This window comes from Vigna unguiculata, chromosome 4 (genome assembly GCF_004118075.2).
Source record: "Vigna unguiculata cultivar IT97K-499-35 chromosome 4, ASM411807v1, whole genome shotgun sequence".
NCBI classification, from domain to species: domain Eukaryota; kingdom Viridiplantae; phylum Streptophyta; class Magnoliopsida; order Fabales; family Fabaceae; genus Vigna; species Vigna unguiculata.
Window position 1 is genome coordinate 32,700,096 of NC_040282.1, and position 15,083 is coordinate 32,715,178.

Sequence of the window (15,083 nt, forward strand, 5' to 3'; positions counted from 1 at the left end):
AGTAAAATAAAATCATGATTTATATACACCAAATAAAAAATTCTTATTCTCATTATATATTACTAAAAATTATAAATTAAACTATAATTACGATATCTATACTCTTGAATTTGTAGTTTGTAGAACAAGAAAATAATGGGGTTATGGAATATATTTTATTTTCAATTCTCCATAGATTTTTTTTTTTTATGAAACAAAAGCTATTATTCAATCCTTTGGGCATAATATCAAACTAGTTCATCATAACATTACCTTTCAAACCTTGGTTTTCGGAAACAACAAAAGCAATAGGAAGTGACACAAATATTGGAATTTCATTTCAAGACAATAATTATGACTTCATCGAACAAAGTTTTGATTTTTAATCAAGAGAGCTTTAAAAGCTAGTATCTTTGAAAGGAAAGGAAGTACTAGCTTCCCACAGAGGAAAGAACAACAAAAACCGTATAGGCATCATCATCCTCATATTTAGGACCCACGAGAGTTACGTATGAAAGAAAAGAATAAATACTTCTCTCATGTGTGTTGAAACTTCACAATTATGACCAGCCAATGATCCAAGCCTCAAACATCATTTTTCTGTTCTTATACTCATTAAAAAATCTAACACTTTTTATTTTAAATTCTGACAATTTTTTTAATCCTTGTTCTGAAAATATTATAGCAGCAACATAATAGATGGACCTGGAACTGGGACTCAAAATCACCAAAACTAGAGATGACATTGCTTCCATCTCTAAATATCGATTAGCAAAAGCAGGACCTGTTTTTCAATCTAGAGAAACAAACACCGCTTTCATCCTCACAGCTCATCTCAAAGGTTAGTCCTGTAACATCTTAGATAACTCATTTATTTTTTTTAGCAGAGATCAGAATTATTCTTCATGATACACAATCTTGCTTGAATCAGGCAAAACTGTCATGATAGCAAAGTATTATATACTTAGAATTCAAACTTGAGATATTGGTTATGTAAGAACAAGGCTTGTGTAGGATTTGAAGGATACTAGTGATATAGCATTTTTAATCTCTTATTGTTTATGGAATATATCAATGTAAGTATCTAATGCAAACACAGGTTATAAGAAGAATAACATTAACATCAAGATTAGTGAAGATGGTAGTAAGATATCAGTTAGTGGAGAGAAGCCTGTTCAGAATATTTTGATGATGGGATGGTTAATGCATAAGAAAGAGGTTGATGTTGCAGGGTTTAATAAGGTTTTCAGAATTCCTGATGGGGTGAAATTGGATGGGATCAAAGCCAAGTATGATGAGGAGGAATGGATAATGAACATTATCATGCCAAAATTGGTTAAAGGAATTTGTGGGGTTAAGATTGAAGAGATCAAGGAAGAAGAATCTGATGGAAGAAGATCTGAACAAGAGAAAAATGAAGGTGATCTGAACATTCCTAGTGCTGTTGGAGAGACAAGCCAAAAGGGGGCTAAAGAGTCTGAAGTTCAGGCAATGGAGGACAGTGAAAGATTCATGGAGAAGAAAGCAGAAGTGTCTAACAATATGCTTGATGATTCCAACAGGGAAAAAACTAAGGATACTGTGCATAGAGAAGTAGAAGAATCTAAAGTTGGAAATGATGGTGGAAATGGAGATAGTTTCAGAGAGGTTGGAAAGGAAGGGTGTGAAGTGAAGAACACATCAGAACAAGAGAAAAAAGTTGGAGTAGGCACCTCACAGAAAATTGGAGAAGAGGGCCAAAAGGAAATCAAAGAATTAAAGTTGAAGAATGAGGATGGAAGGGTAAAAACATCAGCAAAGGGGGAAAGTGTAGGTGAAGGTATGCCTAAAAACATTGGAGGAGATACAAGACAAGATCAAGAGTTGAAGGTTCAAGAAATGGAGGACAATGGAGGTTTTTTAGAGAAGGAGGAGAAAGGAGTGAGTGAAAATATGCTTGATGATACCAATGCAAACATAATTGGAGATGTGATTCAGAAAGAAGAAGAATCCAAGTCAGGAATTAAGGATAGAGATGGAGAAAGTGTGAAAGAAAAGAATGTGAGAGCAGGACACAAAGGAATGAAGATATCAGAAACTGAGCAGAATGTTGGTGCACATGTCATACAGAATGTTGGAGATACAATCCAAGGAGTATCTAAAGATTCTGTTATAGAACAAATTGGGGAAAATAAAAGTATTGTGGAGAAGATGGAGAGAGAAGAGCCAGAAGAGATGCTTGTTGAAGCCAATGTGCCTACTGAGAGAGAGACACTTGGAGACTCAAACCAAAAACAATTTAGAGAGCCTAGGCCCGAAACTGAGGATAGACTAAAAGAAAGTGTGAAGGAAAATAGAATGGAAACAATGAAGGCACCAGAACTTGACCAAAATGTAGATGATCACGTACCTTCTAACATTGGTGGTATAAGCCAAGAAGAACATAAGGAGTCTAGGATTCAATGGGAGAAGAAAACTAAAAGAATAAAAGAGAATATGGATGAATGGAAATCTGAAAAAATACCTATTCAGGCAAGTGAGGATGGTAAAAAGCACATCTATGGCAAGAGCATGCAAGAGAACATTAAAAAGCCTAAGATTGAAACTGGGAATGAAGATCACATTGAAACTGGGAATGGAGATCAAGAATATGGAGTAAAGGCTGGTAAGGAAGAATTTGATTCAATGGAAACAAGAAGGGAAACATTTCCTCAGAAGTTGCCAAAAGGCACAATTGAGGAAGGCAAAAGGTTGAGTGTTTCAAAAATGCAAGAAACTGAAGATGTCATAGAAGCAAAGATCAAAACAAAATGGAAAGAGAATGAATATTTGGTGGTTAAGGATGAAGGTGAAGAACACAGAAGGATGCACAAGCAAGCCAAAAAAGACTTGGCAAAAGAGACACTGCGAGAAAATGAAGATGTCAAAGAAGCAATGGACAAAAGAGAAAGGAAAGAGATCGAATATTTTGTGAATAAAAGTGCAGGTGAAGAGCATAAAAGGAGGCATATGGAGGCAAAAAAAGACTTAGCAAAAGAGACAATGAAAAAAAATGAAGCAGCAATGGACAAAAGAGAAGACAAAGAGATTGAGTACTTTCTGGAAGCAAGGAAGGACTTAACAACAAAGAAAATTCAAGAAACTGAAGATATCAAAGAAAAAATGTCCAAAACAAAAGACAAAGGGATTGAAAAATTTGAAGATACGGGTGAAAGGAAAGAACACAACAGGTTGTATATGAAAGCGAAGGACTTCAAAAAAGAGACAATACAGGAAAATGAAGATATCCAAGAAGCAATGATAAAAAGAGAAGGCAAAAATAATGAACATTTTGGGGATAAGCGTGGTGAAAACCCCCAAAGGATGCATATGGAAGCAAAGAAGAACATAGGAAAGGAGATAATGCAAGAAACAGATGGTGGCAAAGAAGCAACCGTTAAAAGAAAAAGAGAAGAGATTGGAAATTTTACTGATAAGGTTGAAAGTGAAGAACCAACAAAGATGCTTACGCATGCAAAGAAAGAGTTAACAAAAGAAACAGAGCAAGAAAACGAAAAAGTAAAAGAAGCTATGCTCAAAACGAAAGACAAAGAAACTGAACATATTGTGGATAAGGGTGAACCCAAAAGCATGAATGTGGAACCAAAGAAGGATTTAACAACAAAGATCGTGCAAGAAAGTGAACATGTCAGAGAAGCAATGGTCAAAGGAGAAGGCAAGGGTTATAAATATTTTGTCGATAAAGATGTAAGTGAAGAACCCGAAAGGATGCATGTAGAACCAAAGAAGGACATGGCAAAGGAGAAATTGCAAGAAATAGAAAGTTCCAAAGAAGCAACGGTCAAAATGAAAGGCAAAGAGATTGAAAATTTTGTTGTTAAGGATGGAGGCGAAGAAAACAAGATGAACATGAAACTAAAGAAAGAGTCAACAAAAGAAACAAAGCAAGGAAGTGAAAATGTCAAAGAAGCCATGGGGAAAATGAAAGGCAAAGAGACTAAATATTTTGTAGACAAGGGTGAAGGTGAAGAACCCAAAAGCATGCATGTGGAAGCAAAGAAGGAAGATGATAGAGAAGGCAAAGATCATGAATGTTTTGTGGATAAGGGTGAAGGTGAAGAGACCAAAAGGATGCTAATGGAACGAAAGAACGTAGAAAAAGAGACAATGCAAGAAATAGAAGGAGTCAAGGAAGCAATGGTCAAAAGAAAAGGCAAAGAGATTGAAAATTTGGCTGATAAGGATGAAGCTGGGGAACTCACAAAGATGCTTGTGAAGAAGTCAAACAAAGAGTTGACAAAAGAAAAAAAGCAACAAAGTGAAAAAATCAAAGAAGCTATGGTCAAAAGGAAAGGCAAAGAGACTGAATATTTTGCAGATAAGGGTGAAGATAAAGAACCCAAAAGCATGTATGTGGAAGAAAAGGACTTAACAACAAAGACTACACAAGAAAGCGAAGAACCCAAAAGGATGCATATCAAACCAAAGGACATAACAAAAGATACAGTACCAAAAACAGGAGTTAAAGAGGCAATGGTCAAAACAAAAGACAAAGAGATTGAAAATTTTGTTGAGAAGTTTGATGGTGAAGAGCGCATAAAGATGCTCGTGAAAGAGTTACCAAAAGAAAGAAACAAAAGAGAAAAATTCAAAGAAGTTATGGTCCAAAAGAAAGTCAAAGAAACTGAATATTGTATGGATAAGGATGAAGAAGAACCCATAAACATGCATGTGGAAGCAGAGAAGGACTTAACATCAAAGACTGTACTAGAAAGGGAAGATGTGAGAAAAGAAGTGGTCGAAACAGAAGGAAAAGGTTATGAATATTTTGTTGATGAGGGTGAGAGTAAAGAACATAAAATGACGAATATGGAAGCAAAGAAGAACATGGGAAAAGAGTCAATGCAAGAAAGAAAAGGTGCAAAAGAAGCAATGGCTAAAAGAAAAGGCAAAGAGATTGGAAGATTTGAAAAAGGTGAAGATAAAGAGACTAAAAAGGTGCATATGGAAGCGAAGAAGGACTTAACAACAGTGACAATGCAGGAAAGTGATGGTACCGATGAAGGCAATGAAAACAAATGCCTTTCTGATGAGGGCGAAGGTGAAGAACCCAACAGGATGTATATGGGAACAAAGAGAGATTTGACAAAAGAGGAAATGCATGAAAATGACGATGCCAAAGAAACTGTGATCAAAAGGAAGGGCAAAGAGATTGAGTATTTAGTGGGTAACAGTGGAGGTGAAGTTGAAGAACCCAAAAGGATACATACTGCACAAAAGAAAGAGCTAGCAACAAAGACAATGCATGAAATTGAAGATGCCAATGAAATCATGGTCAAAAGAAAACACAAGGAGATTGAAAATTTTGAGGATAATGCTAAAGGTAAAGAATCCAAAATTAGGGAAGCAAAGAAAGACTCAACAAAAGTGACAATGAAAGAAAGTGATTATACCAGAGAAGCAATGGTTAAAAGAAAAGGTAAAGAGGTTGAAAATTTTGTAGATAAAGGAGAAGAACCGCAAAGGATGCATACGGAAGCAAAGAAGGAGTTAACAACCAAGAGAAGAGAAGAAAGTGAATTTGTGAGAGAAGCAATGGTCAAAAGAGAAGGGGAAGAAGAGATGGACTATTTTCTGAAAGAGGGTGAAGATGAGAAGGACATACCAAAGGAGAAAATTCAGATAGTTGAGAAGATTGAGCATGGAATTATGGATAAGGATCAACAAAATGTACTAGGAAAAACTACTAAAAGAAAAGCTGAAGTACCAACTGAAGAGGGTCCCAAGCTGGTGGGGGGACAAGATGGAAGCAGAGGACTTGAGGTTTCAAACATGGAAGACACAAAAGAAATTATCAAAGAAGAAATGGCTGAAACAGAAAGTTCAAGGGAAAAGGTTCAAGAACAAAAGTCTAAGAAGAAAGAAGAAACTAGTAGAGTTATTCAGAAAACAACAGCAACTGAGATCTTACAGAAGGAAACTGAGGAGTCTAACAATGAAAGAAATACCACAGAAAGACCAAATTTACCAAACAATATGGTGAAAGTGGTATTTGAAGTGTTGGGGACTTTTCAGGCAAAGCTTCCCAAGAAAGTGATGGAAGCAATTGGCCAAAATAAGGAGAAGAATGAATATGTTATTGTGAAACTGAAAGCAGAGGGATCTATAGAGATGCATGTTGAACCAAATGAGGCTTTTGATGAGGATGAAACTGAGGAAAGAAGTGAGAAAGAAGTTAGAAAGCCAAAACTCAAGTCTACTGAGCAAATAAGTGGCAGAGAGAATGTTGATTTTGGGGTGTTTGATGGAAGCAAAAGATCAAAATTTCTTGAGATGGGAGAAACACAAGGCGCAAAAGAAGACAATACACAAATGGAGGAGACAGTGAAGAAAATAAATGAAGAGCAATCTGAGAAGATAGAAGTTGAAGAAAAAGGAAGAAAGTCATCTCAGAAAGGAAGAGAAGGTCCTAAGATCCAAACGATGGTACAAAATCAACATCGTTTGCAGGAAGAGAAGGAAATGCCCTTGGGAAAAACAACAGAAGGAGAACTTGCACAAGCCATAACTACACATTCAAAAGCAAAAAGTGAGATTGATGAGCTACATGTAAATCAACTACCATCTCCATCTATTGAAATGAGGAATATAGAGCCACGTGAATCAAAAAAGGATGGTTTAAAAGAATTCATTCATTCTATAGATAGTACTGCAGCATCAGAAGTAGTTGCAGATGAAGCGGCTGAACCATCAAAATTTCTGAGTTCATCTTCCACTCAACCATTTGAAGTTGAAGGAAAGGATAAGATAGGTGCTAGTTATGATTATGAATCTCAAGATTCAGAGATGGACTCTGAAATAGATGGCGAAGCATCAACCAAAGGTGAAACAGACGAAGAAGTTCTACAAAGAGAGACACCGCAGCCAGAGTTCCCTGAAGATCAACAATGCACACACAAAGCTCTGGAAGAAACACATGAAATTGAAGAAGAAAAGGAAGATGAACAAGTAGATGAATCCGATCAGGAAGACTCTGAAGAGTTGGAGGAGCAAAAAGAATGTGAGGAGGAAGCCATTGGAGGGAAGAAGGACCAGAAAAGGTCAAAGAAAATGATTGTTTCCACCATCATAGCAGGATCAGCCCTTCTTGCTTCAGGAATTTTTCTCATTATTCGACATAGAAGATCCACAAAAGGGTATGTGTTCATAAAATCTAGTTTCCACTTTTCTATGTGAAGAGAATCTTCCTTAGTGTGCCTGTTTTGCTCTCAGTGCCAAGTGATATTCAAAGTGAGTTGAAGCTGCTCAATTTTTGAACTCGTGGAAATTCAGCGGAGAAGAACATGCAGTGGCTTGTTTTGCTGTGTACATAGCAACACCTTTGTTGTTCGGTAAGCAAATTGGATGCATGGTTTGGATCTTCTTATGTTTTATGTTATGAGAAAGAAAAATATCGTGGCATGATTAACCAAACTTACACAACTAATAGTGGTTTTTGTTGTAGTCCTAAAATGATTTGTAAAGGATAGTATTTTGACACCATCCTTTTTCTTACTAATGTTTAATACTATTTCTCGTATCTATTTTCTTTTTCTTACTAATGTTTAATACTATTTCTCGTATCTATTTTCTGAAAATATAAAAATAATTTTTATTAAGACTATTTTATCTTTATACAAATTGTCAAATAGTTAAATGATGTCAAACAATATTTTTTCATTTTTAAATTTATATTTTCTTCACCCTTTCAATTGATTAATTAACTTTTGTTGGTGGTATGATAATTCATAGTATTTATCATTTTAAAAAACCAGGAATAAGAGTCTGATTGAACTCCAGAATTGTCTATTAAACATGATTTAGAGCAATTAGAGTAAATTCCACCCTGATATGTGACATTGGTCTTATGACATCAGATTCTGATATGCTTGAAGTTGGAAATGGAAGCATGAGCACGCACGAAACGAAATTGTGTCTAGTTCAGCATTTCAGCATTAGCTAAGCCAAGGTATCATGAAGTCAAATTCAAAAAAGCTTATTTGTAACTTTGAAATTAAAATTTAAGTCTTAAAATTGAATTAATGGATTTGATTCCTTAAATAGATTGGACTCATATAACATTTATGTAATCTCTGATTAATGAGGCCTTCAAAAAAGAAAAAAACCATCATTTAACAACCAAACAATGAGAGTAAATTCCATTATAAAGACAAAGCAAAATTATTTAATAAATATCTATAATTGATCATTTCTTAGCTCAAAAATCAAAGTGCTTGTTCTCAGAAATCTCTACCTATAACATCCTACAATCACTGGAAAGTTTCAACTACATTAGGGTAAAATATATCAGCTCAAAACGTTTCGGAAATCTTGTTCTAAAAAAAATAATAATAATGCATTTACTTCAAAGGGTGTTTTGAATAAATATAAAAACTAAGTCTATTAAAATTTTGTCGAAATTAAAACTAATATTTTAAATACTTTAAAGTGCCGAAAACTTTTCTTCTCAATGTCAATGAACTTAAACTAACTAACATTATGTTTGTGAAAATGTCATGGTGATCTTTCTATAATCATTAGCTTGTTCGTTAGTTTTTCTATCAAAATATATAAACCATGAGTATATCAATAAGTTCATAAACACTTTGACAAATTTCACTCCAAAAGGAGCAATTCAGAATTCAGGTATTATACCACTAATCAAAGAAAAATTAGAAATAACATTGTGAAAAGAAAAAAAAAAACGACCAAGAGTTTTAGAAGAATCTAATTCAAACATCAATTTTGATATCTCCTTATATTGTTCTTCAGTTCCCTTGTGTTATTTGCTTTTGCATCCTTTTCGTTTATACGTGCATCTATATGAAACGTTGGAAAAGTCTTAAAATCTTCATTCTTTAGATTTCTAGAGAGTAGAATTTAGAATCATTATGAAATGCACAAATACAAATGAGAAAATATATTTCAAATATAAAAATTACATAAATTCAAAATATATTTTCAAATTTAAAGACACATCTCCAAATATATTTTTATATTATAAAATTTAAAATACATTATAAACTATAATTAAAATTAAAATTTTAAATTTTAAATTTTAAATATATTTAAAATTTTAAAGTCTGTAATATATTTTAAGATTGAAAAACTCAAAATACATTTTTTTAATTTCAAATTGAACACTAAAAAATTAGATTTTCAAATTCATTGATTATTTGGAATTTTTTTTTTCTCTCACACTCAAGTAGAGGAAAAAAGTTATCCACTCAAATTTAAGCATTCAAAGTTCATAGATTCATCAAGCACGTGAGTATTGAAGTTTCAGTTCTAAAAAAAATCAAACAGAAACGAAACGGTACAATTATATATAAACATAATAAATATAATTTTAGTTCATGAAATATCTATGAATTGTACATTTAATTTCAAATCATTTTTTTCTTTTTACTTTTGTTTCTTTAAAATATGTTTGCATTTGATTCGTAAAAAAGAAAACTATTTTAGTTTTATTTTTACTATTGTAGTGATTCATTTAAGTGATTGGAATATTTGTGGATTTTTTTTTTTTTAAAGAATGTCATTAAAAAGGTAGAAAGGGTACAAAAACTTAGTGGAAGCATCGGGGATGAACATTGGTAGGGAATTGCTTCTTTCACCCAATCAAATTTACTGTTGCACACATAATAGAATGAAAATAATTAAAATAATTCATTACGAAATGTTTTTTTTTTCAAGAAATATTTCATGGATTTCGAAAAACTCTTTTTGGAATATATACTACACTCTTTTTATTCTTTTTATTTTTTTTATTTGTTTGGCTTTTCATGAAATTCATTCACATTTTCAACATATTTTTTTATCACATTTATGTAAGTATGTTTACATGATGTATGTCAATTAAATATTTTTTATGTCTCACATTTGAATATTTTTACTACTTTTAAATATTTTTTTATTTTTATTTATTGTATATTTTCTTTTCGCATGAGAATGTTTAACATTCTCAATTTAATTGTTCAATAGCATAAACATTTAATTTATTAAGTATTATAAAAAACATTATTTACTTTATTTTATTATTATTAATTTTTGGTTCATTTTAAGAAGTCTTTTGTTTCTTTAAAACTATTTTTGTTATCTCTTAACAATAGATTAGGTAGGTAATTTTTTTTTATCTTATTCATCTTTAATTATACATTTTTTTTGTGGGATTTCAGTCTCTAAAATTTTGTGTAAGACACACATTTCATCATTTTTTTTTTTAATATTTTTATTTGTTGTTTATTCTTATCATGTACAATACTATTTTTGATATTTTTTATATAATTATTTTTATTTTTAACTCATTATCATACATATAATTTTATCACTATAATTGTATAAATTAATTTTATTTATTATAATATAATAATTTAATATAGTTGTCATGAATATTTTTTATCACCATCCAACATATATTGGAGTTCAGAAGATGAGATATCTATGAGGATGAATTTGGGTGTGAGGATGAATTTGGGTATATACTCGTTGAGTTTGAGTATGAGGATGAATTTTTTTATAGATATGAGATACTGAAACGTGTTCCTGCCCCATTCCTTTGTCGTCTGTATATATAAAAGTGTTTTGGAAAGTTTGTTCCAAAAATTTATTCTAAAAAATGTTCCAAAATGTATTTCACCTTCACGGGACATCATATTTCAAAAATTTTGTTTCAAAAATTTCAGTTCAGAGTTTTCATTCTAGATATGTTAATTTATACGTGACAATACCTCAATAGATAAAATAAAAGTTTAATGTGACTCGAGAATATCTCAATAAATGAAATAAATGTTTGATGTGATTTTAGAAGAGAAGAAAAGATTTGGTGTGTGTGTTGAAAAATAAATTGTCAAAGTAATATGGTTCAATTCCAAAAGTAATGTTCTAGAGTTAATAATTGGAAACTTACTTGTGAAAGAATTCTTGGAAATTGATGGGGTGGAGGAAGAAATTGATGAAATTGATGGGGGTGCAGGAAGCAGTTGTACAAAACAGATTCCACCCCTCCATCATCTTTTGAGCCATTTTCTTCTACATCCCCTACTCTCTTCTCCTATTCTCACATTATAATAAAAACATCGCCTTTTTTATAACACATCTAATCAATTTGAATTTGTATTTTTATGATTAAATAATTTGAAATATAACCGTAATTTACATAATTCAAAAATATAATTCTAAATTACAAAATCTTAAATATAGTTCTAAATTATGTAATTTGAAGTATAATTCTAAATTATAAAATCTAGGTTATGGTTTTAAATTACAAAATTTAAAATAGAGTCTATAATATAATTTTATATTATGTAATCTAAAATCATGGTTTAAATTATGAAATTTGAAACTATAATTACATAATTTAAAACCATATTTCACATTTTGTAATTCAAAACTATATTTTAAATTACGCAATTAAGAATCCAAAGCATATTTAGGGATTATTTAATTTATACTATGTTTCAATAATTTAAGAACGTCCTACATTGCATAATTTAAAATCACAAATATAGTTTGGGATAGACTTTCGAAACCTATTCAAAACACATAATTCGTGTTCAATGTATTCCGAAACAAGTGAGGTTTGTCTATTTAAATAATAGACAAAAAAAACTATTAAATGCATTATAATTACAGAGAGGGAGAATAAATAATAGAGTGTGATAAATGTGAATTTTAAGTAAAAAATAATGTTAAAATTGACACTAAAATGCCTTTAAATAAAATGAATGTTCTTAAAATAATTAGAAAAGGCTCGACCTTAAATTAATATATACGTATCAAATTTTATAAAAAGTGGAGAAGAAAAAGAAAAAAAAAAGTTTGAAGACCAGTTCTTAAACTAATATTTTTATATGTATATAATTTACCATGTCATTCTTTTATAATTGAATGTTTTCTCATATAATTAAAAACTTAGTATAATGGTATTCTCTCTTTTAATGTAGATAAGATAATTTAAATTTTTAGATATTTTTGCTTTATAGGATTTGGTATTAACTTTATTTGTTTTATCCATATCCGTTTTCTTTGTAGTTTGAACATGTTCATCATCCTCTGGTATATTAGAATACTCCTTCTCATCACACATATTGACTCATTTAGAAGCTATTTTTAATTCCTCTAAAAAACCAACTATTATGAGTTAAACTTAATTGTTGTAAACTCTGCAAACTATTCACAATGGGAGTGACATCCTCCAAAGAAGGCATTACAGGCAAGGAATCATATTCCACATGCAACCACCATCTAAATTCTTAAAAGAGAAGATTCATTCTCAACACAAATATTATAATGATTACCCACGACTAACTCAAATTGTAACTGAGCATCAAGTTACACCTCCACCACAAGCGCTGCCACAAACTCCACCACAAGTTCCATCACAAGCTTCATCATAAGCTCCACCATAGGCTCCATTACAAGCTCCACCACAGGTTCTACCACTTGAGCTAAAGAGCCCTTAGTCCCATCTTATCCACCAACCACTTTTGGACGATAATGTTGTTATATTTTTTAGCCAAATATTTTCTTCCCACTAGAAATAACATTGACATCTTGTTGTAATCGTTTACAAGTAGATAACTCAAACTGTGATTGAGCATCAAGTTGCACCTCCACCAAGCGATGCCATAGACTACACCACAGGTTCCATCAGAAGCTCCGTCATAAGCTCAATGACAAGCTTCACAGGTTCTACCACATGAGCTAAAAAGTCATTAGTCTCATCTTGTGCACCAACCACTTTTGGACGATAATGTTGTTATATTTTCTAGCCAAATATTTTCTCCCCACCAGAATAACATTGACATCCTGTTGTAACCGTTTACAAGTAGATAGATCATGACCAATCATTTTACAATTTGAACAAAACAGAGACAAATCCTCATACTTCACATCAACAATAAACATAAATTGTGAAAAATAAGATAATAAATCAACATCAATCAAGATACGTGCAAAGAAACTTTGTGACTTATTCTTGATATAATCATCTAAAGATAAAGGTGTACCAGTTTTACGTACTATTGAGAGAATCGCTTTTAGTTGTCAATACTCTAAAGGAAGACCATAAATATAAACTCGACATTGAATTTTTATGAGTTTCATGGAATCCAGGACAAAATCTTTTGTCCAAAAAAAAAATGCAGAGAATGTTAGGAGATAAATTCTAATTTCCAACAGCCAATACCCTTCGTGTGTCTTCTAAAGAATGAAAAGTAAATTCATAGAACCCTTTGTCAAGTGGAATTGCCTTCCATTGACCCAAATATTTTCGAGCCACGTCAAGTTTTTTACAAAGATCTAAATGTGTAATCCTTTACCAAGTGGCATTGTCTTCCATTGACCCGTGCAAAAATGATTTTTGCACTCCTCCAAACTAGCAAGATAAACTTTTTCATAAATCTGCACAAAGATCATATCTCCTTTTATACAAGCATTTGCGATCGGTGTTTCACACTCAAATTCTTCATCTCTACCCACCAATAAGAGTTGTAGCTACGAAGAGGCACTCCAAGTGAGTCATAATCATCATTACTACAATTGACATAAATTAATTGGTAATTTTTATCCACTTCCTTTTTTTTAAGATTACAACTGAACATACAAGTAAAAAAATTATTTATATAAAAAAATTGTTTGAGTGAAAGAAGAAAAAATTTGAAAACAAAGCAAGAAATTATCTTTAATTATTAAGCTATGAGCATATGTATTGAAGCAAATGCTTATATAACAGCCGTAACACTCCTGGGATGTTGCATAATTGATGTGAAGTTATCAGCATGTACTTCTTCCAATTGAGACATTTTAATCATTTTATGAGACATTAAAATTAATCCCATTTGCATCCAACTGAAAAAAAAAATGTTATTGAAAATCAACGAGTCCAGATTTTGTATTGGATATTTTGATATTATCTTCGGTTAAATATTAAAAATACAATATATTGATACTTTAAAAAAATTCATATATTTTAAAATTTTTAAATCTATGCTTATCGATGTATTTTGAAGGTAAAAAACAGTACAAGAAAAGTACAAGAAAATTCTAAGAATCCAAATTCTAAACCAACACAAATAAAAAATGATTATTTAATATGATTCATCAAGTTAAATGAAAAAAAAAATCAATTGTGAACTTTAATATAATTATTTATAGAATATTTTAATTTATCAAATATTGTTTTCACATTATCAATCACTTGTGTGCATTAGGCTCTAAATTAAGGAAAACAGGGCTGACGTCAACAAATTACATAAAAATTTAGAAACTAAAGTCGTACAATTGAACAATAAAGACTAAAATTACACAAATATAAAAACTAAAAGGTACCAAATAATTTCATTTTCTCTATAATCTCTTCTCTCCGTGAATAAGTCAAAGTTGTGGAATAACATTACTTCTGATATTATTCTCACTCTTAAACAGTTTTCCTTTGAATTTTTTACAATTAGAACATAGTCTTACTCGTGCATGAAAATTGGAGTTAAAAGAAATCTCTTCACAATGTAAAAAATATAATCACCCATATAAGTTAGATAATCCTTTTAAATCTTTAAAATGGTATTCATTTAATATGAGTATATTTTCAACATAACTCTTATTGTTAGAAAATAAAAACGCATTTGAAAATGCATGTAAAATTATCTAAACAATAGGTTTTCAGGAAAAGTGTATTTTTTAAATTGCCATAATTTGACTTTTTCTTTTAAACAAATAATACACTAGCATGTTTTTCTTTTCATTATTCTTTGCACTCATTTTCTTAAAAATATATTTTTTTAATGAAACAAGTGTATGTTTGACCACTAGAATTGGCCTAATGATAAGAGTATTGAATAATATAATGAAAACCCAAATTTAATCTTTGAAGTCCTTATTGTATCAAAAAAACTTTTATGTAATGCAATGCATAACTGAACACTAAAAAGTGAAGAATTTTTCTAACATCTTTCTTAATTGCATTTGTAAGAGACTAACTTATTGTTTACCAAATTTAACTGTCGTAACGCACTTATTGACCTCTTTATTCAATCACTTGCATATTTTACTGAAAAAAACAAAGCAGAGGATAGAGACCACAACGT

The 15,083-nt window shown here is 31.2% G+C and overlaps 1 protein-coding gene across 1 annotated transcript; it reads left to right on the forward strand.

Annotated features, from left to right (window-relative positions):
- Positions 1 to 556: 556 nt before the first annotated feature.
- LOC114180964 (titin homolog) lies at positions 557 to 8,122 on the forward strand. Its single transcript, XM_028067264.1, has 4 exons — positions 557 to 820; positions 1,079 to 7,154; positions 7,231 to 7,349; positions 7,875 to 8,122. Exons 1-3 carry the CDS (start codon positions 679 to 681, stop codon positions 7,238 to 7,240), a joined length of 6,228 nt encoding a protein of 2,075 aa, XP_027923065.1. The 5' UTR covers positions 557 to 678; the 3' UTR covers positions 7,241 to 7,349; positions 7,875 to 8,122.
- The last annotated feature ends 6,961 nt before the right edge of the window (positions 8,123 to 15,083 follow it).

Bases quoted from the DNA above. Each gene is read 5' to 3' on its own strand.
- LOC114180964 (XM_028067264.1), top strand. From the start codon at position 679: ATGGACCTGGAACTGGGACTCAAAATCACCAAAACTAGAGATGACATT. The intron at 821-1,078 runs GTTAGTCCTGTA...ATGCAAACACAG, and splicing joins CCTCACAGCTCATCTCAAAG to GTTATAAGAAGAATAACATT.